Source organism: Micrasema longulum, unplaced genomic scaffold (genome assembly GCF_059751315.1).
Source record: "Micrasema longulum isolate JH-2025_06_02 unplaced genomic scaffold, ASM5975131v1 h1tg001107l, whole genome shotgun sequence".
Taxonomy (NCBI): Eukaryota; Metazoa; Arthropoda; class Insecta; order Trichoptera; family Brachycentridae; genus Micrasema; species Micrasema longulum.
This window is the reverse complement of record NW_028278295.1, coordinates 224,937-244,403: the sequence shown is the minus strand read 5'-3', so window position 1 is coordinate 244,403 and position 19,467 is coordinate 224,937. Positions and strand designations below refer to the sequence as shown.

At 33.4% G+C, this 19,467-nt stretch overlaps 3 protein-coding genes across 3 annotated transcripts; 2 read left to right on the top strand and 1 right to left on the bottom strand.

The window, feature by feature from the left end:
* Positions 1 to 4,069: 4,069 nt before the first annotated feature.
* Positions 4,070 to 7,382, top strand: RpL27A (ribosomal protein L27A). Its single transcript, XM_088233458.1, has 4 exons — positions 4,070 to 4,366; positions 4,550 to 4,647; positions 4,851 to 5,003; positions 7,218 to 7,382. The coding sequence occupies exons 2-4, from the start codon at positions 4,594 to 4,596 to the stop codon at positions 7,344 to 7,346; spliced, it is 336 nt and encodes a 111-aa protein (XP_088089584.1). The 5' UTR covers positions 4,070 to 4,366; positions 4,550 to 4,593; the 3' UTR covers positions 7,347 to 7,382.
* A 2,486-nt stretch (positions 7,383 to 9,868) lies between these two features.
* Sf3a2 (splicing factor 3a subunit 2) lies at positions 9,869 to 12,711 on the bottom strand. The gene is made up of 4 exons (XM_088233459.1): positions 12,539 to 12,711; positions 12,219 to 12,379; positions 11,413 to 11,676; positions 9,869 to 10,370 (listed from the first exon to the last, which is right to left on the bottom strand). The coding sequence occupies exons 2-4, from the start codon at positions 12,370 to 12,372 to the stop codon at positions 9,985 to 9,987; spliced, it is 804 nt and encodes a 267-aa protein (XP_088089585.1). The 5' UTR covers positions 12,373 to 12,379; positions 12,539 to 12,711; the 3' UTR covers positions 9,869 to 9,984.
* A 2,621-nt stretch (positions 12,712 to 15,332) lies between these two features.
* Positions 15,333 to 18,665, top strand: trsn (translin). Its single transcript, XM_088233460.1, has 7 exons — positions 15,333 to 15,700; positions 15,781 to 15,868; positions 15,947 to 16,043; positions 16,180 to 16,295; positions 17,455 to 17,537; positions 17,611 to 17,702; positions 18,293 to 18,665. The coding sequence occupies exons 1-7, from the start codon at positions 15,632 to 15,634 to the stop codon at positions 18,438 to 18,440; spliced, it is 693 nt and encodes a 230-aa protein (XP_088089586.1). The 5' UTR covers positions 15,333 to 15,631; the 3' UTR covers positions 18,441 to 18,665.
* Positions 18,666 to 19,467: the final 802 nt, after the last annotated feature.

Sequence of the window (19,467 nt, the reverse complement as noted above, 5' to 3'; positions counted from 1 at the left end):
TGTGATGTATGTAAATAGTGTGTGTTATTTTGCACTGATAACATAAAACATTTGGTAGTTATAAGACTGGTAGGTATATTAAAAAATATTGTCTTCGGTTATAATCATTGTTTATTTCTTTTATCCACAATACCCCCCCCAAAAATAATATTTAAATCATACTCATTACCTACGTAGGTACTAGAAGTTATGTTGATATGTACCCATATAAGAACGCTTATTTGTTAAATAACGCTAGAAATACAATAAAAAATGTAATGTACAATATTACAATATTTAATTTGCTTATATTAAAATTATCACAATTATAATTATAATTTGGTAAGAGTCCACTTTCTTCTACCACTCCATAAATTCTGAAAAACACATGCATAAATACCTAACCTAGAAATATAAACTTATTATTTTTATAAAACTTCATCAAATAATAATTTAAGGGAAAAAAATGTTATTTGAAAATCAGAAACATCAAATTTTTTTTTAATGTTAATAAATTATATTTACTATGGTACCTACCCGTAACAAAAAACTAAAATCCTGCTATTCCCCTATCACAGGAATGAGGTGAAAAAAAAATGCAATGAATTATGTTCAACTAAAATAAATCTTATGTCTCTGGTTGTATACATATATTATACTGGTATTGTAAGTATGTTGCACTTAAAGCTTAGGAAGTTAAAAACAATTAAAATGATTTTTTCGGATTTAAAGAATGATTAAAAATAAACAGGTTTTGTAAGTATTAACTCATCCTGTAAAAATAATCCCGTACACAGCAAAAAAATGTTGTTCATTTCATTCAATTTGTAATACAGTTAAATAAGTCAAATTCAAATAAAATAAATTAATAATGTCTTACAAAACCTATAAATCACAATATTCGACATTTACACAATTATTTCCTGCAAATACATTTAGAAACACCTTCAACTACAATTCAAAAATACCCCCCCCCCCCCCACACATACTAAAATCTTGCAGCCTGTATAATATAGTGTAAACTTATTGAAAACGTGAGAGCGATAAAACCGATTATTGGTCCATCAAACTAAAGTGGATAAAAGTGGCAACCTGTCTTTTTTTATAACTATTATTTTACAATAAACTTACACCGAGAAATTTTACTAACTTATTTGAATGTTTAGATACAGTGAAATATTTCTTGGCGAATCATAATAATAATTCATCTTTATTAACTTTAATATCCAATGTCATATATACAATCATAATAATAATAATGGTTTGTCAACAAAAATTACAATTTCTTTATCTACTACATACATACTTAGATAATAGATTTCTCTGGATTATGTCTAGTCTGCCTAACTAGGTACAACCTGTTTTATATACATACTTAAATGGTGGACTTATTGTCACTAGTAAGTTCTTACGGTCTAACCAAAACTAAATAAAAAATACAAGAGTAAAAATTAATTTAAAAAAGTAAAAATTAAAAATATCGTAATAATAATTAAGATATATTATTTATTTTGGTGTAAGAAACAAATATTTATGTTTTATTATTTTTCAAACCACTGATTTTGACTGATTTCGTTTTACATTTCGTTCATAAAAAATAGATGTAAATAAATATAGATAAATAATGTTTTTGTTTAACAATGTGCAAGCATTCTTTCCACATACCCTAAAACTGTGTGTCCTTCTATCGGTTTCGCTCAAACTAAAAAGGTTTTTTTTGTCAATGACCGGCTATATACTCTTTAAAAGTGTACAATTTCATAAACCGCGGTTTTAATTGAATTTAACTGTACTGATTTCATTACCCCTTTCACTATGTGTTTGGCAATTATATAGAGGGCTTATATTAGATGATATTGTCATTCTTCCACGTGACCATATTGCAAATAGGAAAGGTAGCACAAACTGTGTTTACTTGTATTAAATTTAATTACAAAAGTCAATTTCCGCTATGGTATTTTTATAAATTTAATAACATCAATTTATATTATTAATTAAACTATGCATATTAAATACAGATTAATATGTAAATGAACCGGGTTGTGGTGCCGTGGTAGTAATGTAGACCTGTCCGGGGTGAAAGGTCCAGGGTTCAAATCCCCCTCTACCACCACTCGATTTCCATTTTTCCAGCACAAGTAATTTACGACTTTTTGGAAATGGTATGAAAATTTTAATATTTGAGTAAATAATAAGAACTCAAGTATTTATCTTTTTTTTAAATACATAAAATGTCAATAAAATACAAAACAAACCAAACAAACAAAATCAATAATAAAACAAACAAACAAACCATTACGCCGTTTCCCCACATGGGTAGGCAGAGAAGATATAACACCATATGACTCTGTCTTTGCATATAGACCTCGCTTCATCTACATTCATACATGTTCTCATGCACGTACGCCGCAGTTCAAACAAAAAACGTAAATATTTTTAAAACATTTTATTTTATCATGTACTTTTATTAATTATTTCATTTATATTATCTACAAAAGTACATAATATAAATTCTACATTGGCGGGCCTTTTGGTAAATGGCAATTTCTTCCAACCAACTAATAAAATAAAAGGCTTATTTATTTATATAATTTAAGCCTTAAAACGCATTCCATAGAAAAAAAATAAAAACGAAATATATACAAAAATAGAAATAACCCTAGAGTATCTAAGGAAATAACACTATTTGTACCCACGCAAATTACCTTAAAATATTCCATTCAATCAAATTAATTCAATTCAAATCAATTTATTTATTTTAAAATAACACATACATAATAAACTAAAATTCAAGATGTATATATATTATGAAAAGAAAACAAAATACAGGAAAGAGGCTTCTGTCAAAATAGTAGGAGAATCCAGCTCCGGAAAACCCCTTCGGATATATATGGAACAGATCAACATCCAGAGCGATGTTGTTCAGCATACCGGTAGCCCTTCCAACATGCATAACTATCTGCAAGTTGGTCCTGTTTATTGGAATATGAAACAATCTATGCTGACGCTGCCTTAGGTAATTATTAGGAACATACGAGTACAAACCAATGCTCACCATAATTTAGGGATTATCGACCATACCGCGCAACAATCGATAAAAATGAGTAGTCAAATACACATTCCTTTTTTTAGTCTCTAAACTGTTGTGGCCAAGCACACCCTGGAAAAACTCGGTCGGGTAGAGCCAAGGATAATACATGGTAAAAACTCTCTCGTGTAGAGATATCTTAGAATCTTCTTTTGGATTTTCTCTACCGTAAGAGAGTACCTTAGTTCATGTGGCCCCCAAATCATCGAACCACTCTTGATTATCCTTCGCACCAAAAAGTTGTAAAAAGTTCCTAGTAGGCGGGCCATGTCAGTACGCAGAACAATCCTAACATCTTCCACAAACCCATACAAACTATGGTCGCTTGTCAGCGAAGAGACCAGGACCAAGTACAAGACTAATGCTACTAGAAAGGCTCCAGTTATCAACATTGTCAAGTCTGTGAATAATATTCATTTTAAAACAGAAAGTCGAATTAGATTCGTACATAATGAGAAAAAAAACTAAGAAGAATGAAGAAACGAGGATAGATTCGGACGTGATTTAAACGGTAATACTGTAGAAACATCTTTTATAGTGGGTTAGTGATACTATACGAGTTAGAGAAGAAAGAGGAATTTAAAGTACTTTGAGACTTGGAACAAAGAGGTAAACCATGAACAGATGAGCGTTGAGTTTTTTTGGTGGGGTGTATAGAAGCGTTAAAATTACGAAGTAGAGTGAACAGAAGTGGGGGAGTGATAGTCTCTCCACTGTCTAATTTTGAGTAATTTTAGTTGCCTACGATAATTTGAAATGTGGTAATATTTCCTAAGACGAAAAATATATCTTATGCATGTATTCTGAAGAAACAAAAAATACGTTATTGTAATAAAAATATTATACAAGTTGCAATGAATACTAAAAAAAAATATTAGTATGATGATTTCAAAACTTTATATCTAAGTAGATACTTTATCAAATATTAAAATATTGAATAGCCATAAATAGTATCACCATAGACAATAGTTCGTATTTTGTCATCGGACAACCCAGTCCGTTCTTCGTGTTCCTGTGAAAATGGTGAGTTGACGTGCCGAATTTTGTTTAATATAATCCGACTGTATTTTAACGATCAATTGATATTTTCATACAGCCTTTAGTTTCATTATTCGTTTAGATATCAAATTATTATAATTAGTTACTCTTAGTGTCAAGTTGGATATTTTAGATCTGATTTACATGCGCATGTCAGTGTTTATTGGTTACTTATCTTAAATGCTTATTTTCTCTAGTCGACCGCTAAAAAGAAGACAAGGAAGTTGAGGGGTCATGTCAGTCACGGCCATGGTCGTATTGGTAAGTGATTTTCCTTTAAATTTTTAGTTTAGTCCAAATGTCAACCCATTGTAAATATTCAACTTCATTGAAATAAAGAGCTGTCATCAGAATTCCTATGCAATGGCTTAGTATAAAAGTAATATAGTTTGACCTGATTCGACTTTTAATATGTACAATAAAACTATTGTTTACTTTTTCCAGGCAAGCACCGCAAGCATCCTGGAGGTCGCGGTAATGCCGGTGGCATGCATCACCACAGAATTAATTTTGACAAGTACCATCCCGGTTACTTCGGAAAGGTTATAAGACATTGCTTGGTTTTTAAGAGATTCAATAAAATTATTAATGATGAGTTTGTGAACGGGCGGTCGGAATGCATCGTACAAATGCTCACTACAATGTCGATTGTTCACTTCTGAATTAACATAAATATATATGCGATGCTTACATTTTCCAACGACGCTGTTTTTGTTTTATTCATATTCTTATTTTTTTCGCGTAGGTTGGTATGAGAAATTACCATGTGAAGAAGAATAAGTTCTTCTGTCCAACCTTGAACCTCGACAAGCTGTGGTCGCTTGTCAGCGAAGAGACCAGGACCAAGTACAAGGCTAGTGCTACTGGAAAGGCTCCAGTTATCAACATTGTCAAGTCTGTGAGTATTATTCATTTTAAAACAGAAAGTCGAATAAGGTTGGGTTTAATTTTAAGTGAACTGTAACAGCTTTAAAAAAAACATGTATCCAATGAAACCGGGGCCTGAGAAATGATTACGACCAAAACGTTTAATACTTTGAATTTGAGTTTATTGCAACTGAAAGGGAAAAACATTTTTGAGAAGAGATTATGGGAGTCTAGACATTTACAGGGCTAATGACCTGTGATTGGCTGTTTTAAATGGCCACTTAACACACTGTGTAACATTCATCATTCTGCCCATGTTTGAACATCCGCATTTCCTCAACTCTTCCATCTGTTGACTTTTGTGAAGTAAAAGAGCTGAAACCTTTATAATGCGGGTGAGATTCATCCGGCCGAACCAATTCACCTACTTAAATGTTTTCCCTCTCTGTTGCAATAAATTTTAATATGAACAACTCTAAGGAGAAAATCCAGCCAGTCTGCAAGCATTTGGATATACTCAAAACATGTCAATTTAGTAATAAGTGGATCAAGTACTTCTGAAAAGGTCCTGAAAGTTAATATTTTTACATTAAAAAAAAACAGCCAGCTACAGAAAACTCAAGGCAAAATATTTTTTTTGTAAACCGTGCATACTTTAATTTTCCACATGTCTCCAATGACAAATTAGAATGATTTTATTTAAATTCTAGACCTAGGTGAAAATTTTTAATGAATTTGGAAACATTTTCACAATTGATTTCACACTTTCAAACTGCAAAATGAGATTGAGCAAAAAATAGCCAAAGCTTTGTCTTCCTGTCTTACTAGTTTTACAGTAATTGTATCGTACAATTACTAAAAATCGTTGGGTTTTTGGCACTAGTGGTAACAACAAATTTTCAAAAAAGAGAGTCTTCATAAATGGCATCATGTAATCTTTGTAAAAGGTAAATAAAAAAATTGTAAATCCTAAAAATAATATTTTGGAATATTCAACTTTCCATATGTTTTATTTAAATAGTCGATTTGGGATGAGCTTTTAACTTTTAAAGTGCAATATCTCACAACTAGTAAAATGTAGCTACCAATTTGTACCAGAAACCCGACGATATATAGTATTTCTTTGAACTATTCTTTATTTTCCTAACAATCAGTGCCCGTATTACAAAAGGAAGGTAACCGAGGTTATCTTCAATTATTTATAAAGGAAGTTAGAATTTTTTGCATGAAACCCTCAATATTTTTATTTGAAACGAGTTCGATCACAGGTAACTGGTTTTATTGAAATTAAAATTTTCAAATCAATATTCACATTTCTGCAAAAAATATATATAATATATATATATATATATATATATATTTTATACTAGATATACAGTTAAAGATAACTTTGCTTCCCACTGTAATCAGGGCTCTGGGGTCTTTAATTACATGAGATAATCTTTTGCAGATTAAATTATTATTAATTCTTACAACACATTTAGTAAAACCATAATGATTGTGAGTTTTTCTCCTACTAATGAAATTATTTATATTTTGTCCAATACAATTTTTGTAGATTTAACCTTTCCACCTTAAAATCACCTATACATTCAAATTAAAAGAATGTGCATTTCTTACAAAGCACAATAATGGTGATGTATACAGTTATCTGAAATGAATAAGTAAATATCTTATGATTTTAATGGATAAATTAATTTAAAAGTACGTATTTCTAATATGAGCAAACTCATTATCTCTTAAAACAGTGGTCAAAAGTATTTGAAATTCTGAATTTTCAATAATTTTGTTTCTCCCTGGGCCCGATTACAATAGGAAGTTAACATTTAGCTTAAATTTTATCGACAAAGTAAAATTAAGTTTTCTGTATGAAAAGCAGAATACGCATACTATTTTTTCTTTTTATACATGTTCATTTATAGTTTTCCGACGAAGATACTTAAAATGTTCATGCATATATACTCATTTTTGTACACAATTATCGGTTTTTATTTATAGACAGTCGAAGAAAACTTTCCATTGTAATCGGGACCCTGCTTCATAAACGTAACCGCAATATGCAGTTTATACTATTTTGATCTTCCTTTGGTAAATAACATGATGATATATAACGGGCGGTCGGAAAGCATCGTACAAATGCAATATAAATGTCGATCCGTTTTTTTTCTGATTTAATATAACTCCTTTCTAATTCTTGTGAAGCTCTCAACATGCAACATCTAATGTATACTGTTATTTCTTGCAGGGTTACTACAAGCTTTTGGGTAAAGGATGTCTCCCAAACCAACCCGTCATTGTCAAGGCTAAATTTTTCTCAAAAACAGCTGAGAGGAAGATCAAGAAAGTTGGAGGAGCGTGTGTACTAACTGCATAAGATTTTAATAAGAAACAATAAAAAAACAGAAACACCCATTTTGTTTTTTTTTTACTCCAAATCGTTAGCATACAAGGAAAACTAGCAGTCAATTTTTTGCAACTGAGATTTTTCAACATTTTTTTGTTTTGAAATAGCTGGATCCGCTCTCATGGACCCCCTTGCAGGCCGAAGTTGACTCCTTGTGGTCGATAAAGACTGATGTAAATCAAAAGAAACTTCAATCTTGATTTGCCAACAAATGAGAATTTTGACTTTGCCAGTTTTCCTTCAAAATATAAGTTGCCTGTTAGTTTTATCTTATTTAAGGCATTTAAAACAATAAATTACATTTTTTATTTAAGAAAAGCAACATTTATGGTAGGCCCATGCTGCCATTCCAAGCAAGGATGCAGTAAAGCATTTTAAGCATAATAAAAAATTGAGGTTTTATGTATTTTTTATTATATTTATCAAGACAGTTTTCATTTTAGATGTATTTATGTAAGTTTAGAAATACTGCATTTATTTATCATATGGCATCAAAAAACTCATTTTTAATTTTTGCTAGATACTGCCTTTAAGCTTGTAAGGGTGGCACACATGGATATTGGTTTAGACCAGTGATGGGTAACCTTTTTGGCTTGGCGTGTCAAAATTTTGAAAAACCTAGCTTGATTTGGGGTGCTTTGTCCATCTGGGAATATTTATAATTTTTGCAACTGTAGTATATATATAAAATGTCTTAGCATGTCACCCCCGACACGTGTGTCAAAGGTTACCCATCGATGTTTTACACAGATGACACTCACTGATTTATGATTTTCATACTACATAAACATTGTCATGTGAAAAAAGATCTAAGAATGTTAAGAACCAGATGGACTCTGAATAGCAGCTATCCCCCACAGATGCGAAACGTGGCAGCTTACTGAGGCGGGCTCAAAATGACCAGCTTTTGAGTTTTCAGGAGAAATGTAGAATGCAGTAACCCCCAATGGCAACTGTCATTGAGGCGCTGCGGCTAGGTTGTTTATTATATTGTTCTTATGGCCCTGGCCATCCACAGTTGACAGTTTGTCAAAAGGCTCTCATCTTAACTACGAAACGTGGTTCTGAACCAGGGAGATGTGTGGGAGTTGGCTGCTACCAAGCAGGGGAAAATCATCCACATAAATGATTATGCGTTGCTTACCATTATCCATAGTGATGTTTTATGGTAACTTTATTTACAGAAAAACAAATTATTATTTGTTATAAATCTATTTTTACCATTCATATTTTCTCAAAATAAAATTAAATAATAAAACGCGTGAGCCAAGAAACTATATGATTATTCTAGCTTATTTCTTCATACAAATAAGTATACCAGTTGTGGTTTTTCCTCTGAAAGTAAGCTTGCAAATTACATAAATTATTTAAGGATTCTCGGTTTGGAGAATAGTATTTTGAACTTTGTTTCCTATAGGGCTATTTTTCTTTGAGATGATACAGTTGACATGACCACCGTTACTTTTATGCATACATGTCATAGGACATGTGGCACTGAACGCGGCTGCTTTTGGCATTATTAATTTGTAGAACAAATCGCCCAGTTGATATTTCAATCGATTACGATTGAAATCCCATTAGGAAATAATTAAATCTACTGATTCCACTGTAATATTTTTTATAAACTTTTATACTAGTTATGTATTAAAATAATGGAGAATATAGCTACATTACATATCAAGAAGTAAATAATAATCAATAACATATTGCAACAGAGATGAAGAACATTTTAGAGAAGGTAATATAGAAGTCTAGGTATCTACAGGGCTTATGACCTGTCATTGGCTGGTTTAAGTGGCCACTTTAAATATGTTAATATTAACAGCTCCCCAGGGAGTTGAATCCAGTCCTTGTCTACAAAAATTTGGACAAACTCAAAATATTGTTGGTCAATAATAATCGTTGTTTGAGTTGATTTCAGATCAGAGATGTTGTATGACGTATGATACAGAACCATAGAATAAATAACAATTAATAATACCTATTACTTGTATGCTTATAGTGTAGGTACAAATTTATGGTGATTGAAGTTTTTTTTTTTTACATAGCGTTTTAATATTTCCATTTTGATGGGCATTTTCAACGAGTTGTAAATAATTCACAATTAGAAAATATAAATGAAGTTTGGGTACAAGTGGGGTTCGAACACCTCTGATCCGTGAGTCCGCAACACGAGCCGGGACCACAACCCGATTCAAAGTTTTGGTTTCTTCAGCTCAGCTGAAATCTTTGGTCGGGATGCATTGGATTACAGTATTAGCATCCGCACGCGTTGAGACAGGCGTTTTCAAATCTCCTACTTAATAAATAAATTGAAGATTTTAAGAGCTATAAATATGCTCATGGAAAAGATCTACATTTTGCTGAAAACCGCACGTAAATCGGTCCAGTAGTTATTCAGTCTATAGAGGACACACATACAAACATTGCCTTTTATATATATAGATTAGATATGTCATGACAACAAAATATGTACTTTAAAAAATCATAAAGATGATTATTAGATAAAGATTTATTGGATGGAAAGAGTGAACAGCGCACAGTTTAATTATGTTTTTTATTATAAAGATAAAAGAAATATTGTGAAAGGTAAATAATACAAGTGGTTTTATTGCATATGTGGAGGCGGTGGAGGAACTGGCATGAGTGGAGGTGGGGGAGGGACAGGGTTAAACATGGGAGGGCGAGGGGGAGGCACACCCATCATGGGGGGTGGAGGTGGTAGGGGAGGAAGCAACTTGGGCGGGTGATGCGGTCGCTGAATTTCCACCATCTTAAATGCAAATTGTAGGAAAAATTGCTTGGTGTCCTTGTTCCAGTGCGTCCAAAACTTTGTGTCATGCTTCTCAACCTCCCGACTAGGAACTTTAAATGCGATGGTCTCATAAGGTTCTGCTGCAAACAGAAGGTACTGCCATTTACGATCCGGTGGCTCCACTTTTTGTTCATACGCAGACATGAAGCGATGACGGGGCTGAATCCCTTCAGAGATCTCTGTAAAATACACATTTAAGAGCAAAATTTTACCAGGAGAACGATTTTTTTTTATTTACTCGACATTTTGATACATCACCCAATAAAAAAGAATGACATTTGCATTTTCATTGTTCAGAGATACCCTAGGCTAGACATTTTGAATTATATGAAAAGCATTGGATTTTTATTTTCATTCATATCATTTTTCTTCGCACATTCTAGTTATGATCTGTTTGGACATAAATTATTGTAAAAAGAACATCAAACCATCACCAGCATGCAGGGGTAGGCAGAGAGAATAGAATGCCATATCACTGTATTTGCATACAGACCTCGCTTCTTGTACATCCATACACATCGTAAATCTTCTTAACCATTCTTTCGCTGTCAAAACATGTCTACATGTCAAAACCAACGCAGAACTCCTTTTGTGATTTTTTCGATAATGCTTATCTCGGACTTACATAATGTATGGATCTTGACATTTGTGCACCTATCGGAGATAGTTTTACCACACATTTGTCTGAGAGATTGGATTTTGACAGCATTCAGCCTACTATCATCCTTGTTTTTGCAATTCGCTTCCATACGCAAGGGTCAGCATTTGGACTCCATTGTGAATGGCTAATTTCACCTTCTTATCAAGAAACATTTATTTGCCATAGTTGATTTCAGTGCACCGTTCATCTTGTTCCCTGCAGTTACCCTCCTTTTAATATTTTTCACAGTATTTTCTTTCCTAGTAAACATACTTCTCAGATACAAAATTCCTATACCTGTTATCTTAATTCACAGTGATCTCACATTTAGTCATGCTTTCATTTCTTTTAAAAACCATCACATTCAATTCATCAGCAAGTCGCTCCCCTTGCATAAATTGTAGACTTTTATGTAGACTGTAATGTTTATTATTCAAGATCCCTCTCTAAATAAGAGCATTTTAAACCAATCAGAGAGGTAGCAAAGTCATATTTAAACAAGTTTTTTTTTTAAATAAAAAAATATAAATAAAATGAAGGTAGAAAAAGCCTTTACTATGACTGTAAAATTTTCAACTGACCTGGATAATCTACTTGGAACAAAAGACTCTGTTGGCCGTTTTCTGGATCTCTCTGCTTAGTAACTCTGTACCCTGGTCTTCCAATCTTTACAAACTTCTTTGGCTCAATCCTGGGCTTCTCAGGAGCCAACTGTTGGGGAGCTTCCTTAGCTTCTAAAGCAACTCTTCGAGCCAAGTTAGCCTGATGCTTCTTCCCTTGCGTGTGAGCTAGGTAACTTCCTTCATTGTTGTGAAGAGTGAGACACAATTTACACTCGTATGTTCCTGCACATAAAATAGTAAAATATAATCTTAAAATATCTTAATTATGTGGAAAGTGAATTCAGCTAATAAGCATTTTTGTTTACTAAATATTTAATCATTTGGCATATTTTCAAAATACGTATAATACAATGCGAAAATACATAAAATTAATTCTTGTCCAGCTAGTGGTCTAGAGGTGATTGAGTTTGGCTGCTGTGTATGAAGTCTGAGTCCGATTAAACAAAATATACTTTTTTTTAATGTGTTCTATGTATTCTAATTTCTGTGTGTTTTTAACAAGTTCTAGCAAAAATCGAGCTAAGTAACTATGAAAAGTATATTAGGATAGACGATTTACGTCAATGGACGCCCCATTAAAAAAACACAGAAAGTATGGCTTACATCAAATTTCACTTCTTCAAAGAAAATTTTTGATGTTTTGAATAAAACATTCAGTTTTACTCTGTGACTATATGACGAGTTGCATACGTAAGTTAAGCCACTATGCAGAGAATAAAAACAACTCATTGGTGAATGCAAGATTTTTTAGAATAACAACATACCCAAATGATTTTTCATAAAATAAGGGTCTTTATTAAGGTCAATGGTCTCCAACGCAAGAAGCCTTAATCTTTCCCTTCTATCCCGATTGCTTTCAGACCAGCTAGCTACACCGCCACCCCCGGTTTTTCCGCCGGGACGGTTTTGAAAATCCATTATGAAGCTGAAATGAAAGTAATATTGTTTACGAGATATCAGGTAAATGTTCTATGCTATAAAACGAATTATTCATAAAAATGCATTTTATAGTGAATGAAAAATATTTTGAGGTTAACTAATAAGTTGGAAATACTAAAAACAATTTAAATACAAGAAATGTTACCTTTGTAGTTACACTCTAACAAACTCAAATATTAATCAAATTATTAATATAAAACAACAATATAACTGCAAAGCTGCCGTCGATCAAAAAATTCTATGAGAAAACGTCAGAAAGTTGTGAAAAAAATGACGCGCTAATATATATCTATGGCAGAGATTGTATCTATTATCTATGAAGGTATGAAGCCGGTAAACCTGTAGCCGGTTGATACGAGCTAAACATACCTGTTTAAAATATTCAGGAATTAAAATCTTATGTCCCCGTAAAATAAGCAGCTATTTTCGTTTTAGACTATAAAATCAACCTTTATTTGTATTGGGAAAAAAAACGCGGCGATATTTTAAAATATTTCAATACGAATTTAAATATAACTTTCCAATACATTCTTTTGTTTTCTCTAATCTGGGGTTTCTCGGCAATAATGCATTTACATATAACCTATTAGTTCATGCTAGCCGATTCCGAAAAGAACCCCATTTTAATGACCACCTGTACAAATAAATTCATTAAAATAAATCCCCATTTACCAGAGCCGTTACTAGGTATTCACAAATATTTCGTCCATTGTTAATGTCAATTACGACCTCGGGTTAAATTCAAATGACCGAACGGCGAATTATCCGGAATTTCAAAACCCTCTCTATTGAAAATAATAACTTTAACTATAAATATTTACCCATGTTTTCCGCTGGGGAAAAAATAACCTTTTTTAATAATAATTCGCAAATCGATGGCCATTAAAATAATATTTGTATTTTAAAAACTTATATCAACACAACAAAATAAAACGCGTAATTGATTCCTCTGTAATACATACAAACCTTTTTCTTCTTCAAATCTCATACATCTTCATTCGTACGCGCGCCGATTATTCCAACTTGCCACATATAAACTTAAAACTCTAATTAACTTTTGCGCCATCATTTTCAAATCCGCGCCCGTGGTACATAAGGCACTGCACCAGTGCGCCAATTGCAACGCATCAGCGATTATTTTATAATATGTATGAAGGTATTTTACATCCACCTTGCCAGGAATCGAACCTAGGACCTCAAGTTTGGTAGGCGAACGCGCCAACCACTGCACTAGGAGGTGAATCATTTCCAATTTTTTAATTTATGATTCCTTTCTAATCTTCATAAATAAAAATTAGTTTGTTGATTTAATTTTCAATGTTTAGTATATGTTTATTTTCAATTAATTAGTTTTAACATATATAATATTATATACTTTTTTACTTTTTAAAAAAAAAAAAAAGAAATATTTGCGTTCTTATGATTTACCCAAATATTTAATTTTGAGGGCCATTCTCAACGAGTTGTAAATAACTCACTATTAGAAAATGGAATCAAGTTGGGGTAGAGTGGGATTCGAACCACGGACCTTTGGTCTGTGAGTCCGAGACACTAGCCACGGGACCACAACCCGACGATATACATTCTAATCTTAGTTAATTATAATTTAGTTTTATAAGAAATAATATGCAGAACATAATATTTTAGTTTTAAATATGACGAGACGTTTATGAATGAGTGTGGAAAAGAGACAATGAGTTTTAAGCAATAAGTGAGAGGAAGGAGGAGAGAGCTCCTAATTCGGGTGTTATAAAACCACCCCAAACGGTTGGAACGACGAGTCGGAAAAGAGTCGGGAAGTAGGGTCGACCAAGAGTCGGTCGACAGTCGGGGAAGCGAGTCGAGTCGAGTCTACGCGATCGTACCGTCGATCGCGGAGACGATACAATGTCGAGAGTCGTGGAAGTTGAAGTGAAGTGAGTGTACGGGTAGCCAGTGCTACGTAGCAAACCTCGTGGAATCCGACTACTCCACGGGGTCATCGGAGGCCGCCTTCCAGCTGCGAAGGTCCCTCCACATCCAGGAAATCCATCGTCCTCCAAAGGAACGCCAGTTTCCTGCACCGCCAGCGCGTGTGCCCAGCCCACGGCCGGCCAGTCTTCCAGCTGGCTGTCACCGTCACCATCAGCCCGGACCGAATCCCGAGAGCCGCCCAAGGCTCTATCCATGGCAGATCTCCGCCCAGGACATCGCCCAGCATGTGTTTGTCCAAATACAGCATCCGGACTACCATCCGTCATCTCTCCACATAAGTGAAACCACCGATAATATTGTGAAAGAGTTAAGATCACTAATGTGAAGAGTGACAATTACGAACTGCATTAGTTTAGGACCTAGATCTGTAAGTATTTTTCTTTGTCTCATGTTTGTAACTAGTTCTAAGATTATTTCCATGTTCTAGCTTAATAAACATAGGTACATAAAACATTCAAGCTTTTTAAATTATTTTCCAATTTATTAGTTTTCAGATTAGATTTAAGTTTTCTTTATTTTCTTTTGGGCTTTAAATTCATTTAGTTTTAATTAGAATTATATTATCATGATGGGGGATAAAAAGGGGAACACATGGCAAAATAACTTACTATTCTACATATCCGATGAGGCACCAGGAAGACGCGATCTTCCAAATTCATCTCAAGTTTCCGTTCGGCGGATGTTCCCGCTTTCTCTCAGTTAGCGGAGAGACGGACAGCTTCCGTCTATTCATACGTGCGAACGCGGAACTTGATTTTTCACAGCCTCCGAGATGATCAAATCTCATATTAAATTTTCTCTCGCTACCACTCTATCTCAATACCCAACCAACCCCATAAAAACATTTTTTGTTTTTTTACATATTATTTTATACCCCCCGTGATACGGTTATGAGATCGAAACGTCACCAACGTCGTAGTCTTCTACAGATTTCTTGAAATTCTATGGAATTCTTCTTGTCAGTTCATGTAGTCTGTGGTCATTTCACATGACATGTCACTGCATATCTGTAGTCTGTGGTCACTGCTCGTCTCTGCTTGTCACAACCGCTGTGGTCACAACTCAAACTCAAATTTGTGTCGCATCTTGTCATTCTCTTCGCGGCTTATCTTTGTCAATAATCAACATCTACAAAATTGTGAAACATAATCTCCGCGTGGGACATTGCGGACTTATCACCAATCGCTACGATCACGCCTCCTCCGCTTGTCACATTTATTAAAATTGTTATAGAGATTTCCGTCATCTTCTAACTGTTTATAAAATGCCGAATTTTACAGATGTGTTTTTGGAATTCCAAGAACATATAAATAGCGATCAAAACATAAGAGAGGTAAATAAGTACTTATATATTTAATATTTACTGGCTTCAGTGAAATCCTCGGTATATCATTTTAACCTTTTTCATTTCAGGTGATAAAGAACATCGTCAAAAATATTGAACAAGCATCAAGGGAAATAAATACCACACTACAAGTTATTCACAATGATGAATCCCGCAGTAAGTACAATTTTTTTTTATTTGCTTTATCCTAAAATTAAATGGTTAGAAATTAATAAACATCATTTTGATTTCTAGTTTCAGAAGCTTGTGGCAAGGCAAGGGAATTGTTCGAAGAAGTCAGAACAGGATACACTAATTTATCCGAAGCTTTTCCTGCAGAAGACTATTACAGGTAAATAATTTCGCTATTTAAAAAATCTCCAACACTGTAGAATTTATGTTTAGTGTTTGTAGACATTAATAACTATTAGATACCTTCATCGAATGGACTATGTTTCTCCATTTACTCAAATCAAATTATATCCCAGGTATCGGGATCATTGGAAGTATGTGACCCAGCGCCTGTGCTTCTCCACAGCGTTGATCGTTTGGTTGGAGGTGGGAATACTGATATCTCGTGAAACGGCTGCATCAATATTAGGAAGTATGTTTTTATCAATATTCACTTCATAAATATCTTTAATTTTTATTCATCAATTCAAAGTGGTTGGTTAACTGTGTTCCCCATAAAATCTATTTTTTAATAAAAAAATTACCAAAAAACGAGGAAGTTCAGTGGTTTTTTTATTTAAAAAATAAAAAAACTGTGTACCGTATAATCATTTTATAAAGTTTTGTAATTACTCCTCCTGTGACGTCACAAACTTTTGTAGGCGAGTTGGCTTCCCGTAAACTGGGAATCTATCACAACGCCATCATCAGTTAACTTGGAAGATATTGTGACGTAGATAATTTATTAATTTTTGAGGCACTTCACCTTATAATGGATGCTCCAATATGTAAACAACATTTTTTTTATATCCAATTTCTTGTAGCACTGAACTTACTCATTGGTTTATTCCTCTATTGCATAGAACAAAAGCGTTCTGAATTTTTGGTTTGGTGTAATGTGCGGTTTCAGTTTGCGCTTCAAATTCTCAGCCCGTTGTATTGCTATAATCTGTAGCCAACTTCGTGGTCAATAATCATTGATTGGTTTTTCTCCATATGGGCAACTCTATTAGGCTATTACTCTAAGCTAACATTTATTTTATTTTACCTTCCTACCATCACAGCATTTCCCGTAAGTGTAAATAGGATGAAACACCATATTCATCTATACTGATACATTCTCAGCTTCCACATTCATTAGTCTTGACACACATTCCCTTTGACTGTTCCTGATTTTGAAAAATCAGACTTAGAATTTTGGTTTATCTAATTATGATTAGACTTGGTATGCCAAGTTTTTCTTAGTCATCATCGTCCTGTTACTATTCCCTTTTGCCGTAATATACTCATATATCATACATTCATCCCACAACGGAACTATCTTAGTGATTGACTTTTGACCTTTTTATTCCTCTTAGATTTGCATTCATGTCAGATTCCGTCATCCATTGATTTTTCACGCTTTCATCCTTCCTTTACCATCCTCCATATTTCAATTCCATACCTAGTTTCAGGTAAAACTGCATCGTCTAGAATCTATTGACATATTATTTTTATTTCTATGAGTTATCACTGTACTTAATGCATCATAAATTTGATTACCTGCTTGCACACTCCTTTCAACCTGTTCCTAATTTTGATTGCAATTTTAGTACAACCAAAAGAAGATGGATCCGGATTTCACTTAGATATTGAAGATTTTTTGATGGGACTCCTTGAATTGTCATCAGAGTTGGTATGTTTGTTTTAAAGAAATAGTGATGCATGTTTTAAATTATTGAGAATGTCATAAAATAATAATTTTCCAGGCACGACTGGCAGTGAATTCAGTGACCAGGGGAGATTACAGTAAACCATTGCAGATTTCTCAGTTTGTGATGGAACTCAATGCTGGATTCAGGTCATTACAAATAATTTGTGTATATCAAAGTGCTAACATTGTTAAATAATAATTGAGGAGCATGTTTTTTTTAATGGAAAAAAAAGCTATTTTTAAAAGTGTATACTGTCAGTTGTCGTGTGCTTTCCTAACTCGGTCATATCATTCCATTCAAAGCGCAATGATTAAATTTGATTTGGATTTCAAATTAATGTTAAATAATAATGTAGCTGCCTTACAGGTGATTATGACTGACAGGCAATTTAGAAACGGGTTGTGGTCCCATGTCTAGTGTCATGGACTCACAGACCGAAGGTTGAGGTTCGAACCCCGTTCTTCCACAACTTGATTTCCATTTTCTAACAGCAACTTATTTTATAACTCGTTGAAAATAGCCCCAAAATCGAAATGTTTGGGAAAATCATAATGCAAATATTTCTTTAATAAAAAAAATCAACACAAAACGTGCATTTAAAATACGTATTTTTTTTTTTAAAGATCTTGAATACACATTTTTAAGTTTCATCATATAATTAAAGGATTGTTTAGTCCATAATTGATGTTTAAGTAGCACTAAGATAAAAATGCTATGATCCATTTTTTATTTATAGGTTGCTGAACTTGAAGAACGATAATCTTCGTAAAAGATTTGATGCACTTAAGTATGATGTGAAAAAGATTGAGGAAGTTGTATATGATCTCAGTATTCGTGGGCTTACTCCGGCTACCCAGAGACAAGGGAATACACAAAATAATTAATAACTATGAAGAATGGCCTGTGAATTTAACTCTTAAGTATTTATTATCACGTTAAAACTACATTGCAGACATTAGTAATATCATTCAAAGGAATTCCTAACAAGACTGGAGAATCTAAATTGATCATTTTTATACATTGTTGTGATGTTTCGTACAGCACCTTAGTTATAATACTTAACATACCATTATAGTGTGTATTTATAAATAAAACTATGAATAGCCAAATTGTATTATTTTATGACTAATATTTTTCAACCTCGATTTTCCAACAAACTACTCAATTGCAGGCTAGATATATTTAAACTGAATTGAATCAGTTTTTCTCTTCAAAATTGTACAGTTTTTTTATCCAAGAATATTTGTGCTCAACTCAAACAAATTGTCAGTACAAAAAATACTGTTCAATTAAAATAATTTTAAGTCCCTTCAGATTAATGATCTAACATTCCAGTTTTCGCCCTATTTCAAATCTTCCCATCGTATCAAAAATACTAGAAAAAATAGTTTCTCATAGGCTCGTTAACTATATCGAGCAGAATTCTTTATTTTCGGTAAGGCAATCGGCATACCGACGTTTTCATTCCACGGAGACGGGAGTGATAAGAGTACTATCTGACATTATAACGGCGGTAGACTCTGGTAATCTGGTGTTGATGGCTCTTCTGGACATGAGTGCTGCATTCGATACTGTAGACCATAATATTTTGCTTGAACGTCTGGAGAAAACTTATGGTATGCGTGATCGGGCACATATGTGGTTCATTTCATATCTTAATGAAAGAGAATATGCAGTTGTGTTCTAGGGTAAAAGCTCAACCAACTTTCGGGTGTCTACAGGAGTGCCTCAAGGGTCAGTACTCGGACCACTCCTCTATCTCCTTTACACTAAAGATATAGAGAACATTATCAAAGAATGTGGACTGTGGTCTCACTGCTACGCAGATGATACTCAGATTTATTTTTATTGCAAACCAGGCGAGAGAAGTGTGCTTGTCAATTGACAATATTAAATTTAATTGATGGATGC

Coding starts and splice junctions, on each gene's coding strand:
- RpL27A (XM_088233458.1), top strand. CDS start 4,594: ATGCATCACCACAGAATTAATTTTGACAAGTACCATCCCGGTTACTTC. Junction 4,648..4,850: donor ATCCCGGTTACTTCGGAAAG/GTTATAAGACAT, acceptor TTTTTCGCGTAG/GTTGGTATGAGAAATTACCA. Junction 5,004..7,217: donor TTATCAACATTGTCAAGTCT/GTGAGTATTATT, acceptor TATTTCTTGCAG/GGTTACTACAAGCTTTTGGG.
- Sf3a2 (XM_088233459.1), bottom strand. CDS start 12,372: ATGGATTTTCAAAACCGTCCCGGCGGAAAAACCGGGGGTGGCGGTGTA. Junction 11,677..12,218: donor TTTTATGAAAAATCATTTGG/GTATGTTGTTAT, acceptor TTTTATGTGCAG/GAACATACGAGTGTAAATTG. Junction 10,371..11,412: donor GTTCCAAGTAGATTATCCAG/GTCAGTTGAAAA, acceptor TGTATTTTACAG/AGATCTCTGAAGGGATTCAG.
- trsn (XM_088233460.1), top strand. CDS start 15,632: ATGCCGAATTTTACAGATGTGTTTTTGGAATTCCAAGAACATATAAAT. Junction 15,701..15,780: donor GCGATCAAAACATAAGAGAG/GTAAATAAGTAC, acceptor TTTTCATTTCAG/GTGATAAAGAACATCGTCAA. Junction 16,296..17,454: donor GGCTGCATCAATATTAGGAA/GTATGTTTTTAT, acceptor TTGCAATTTTAG/TACAACCAAAAGAAGATGGA.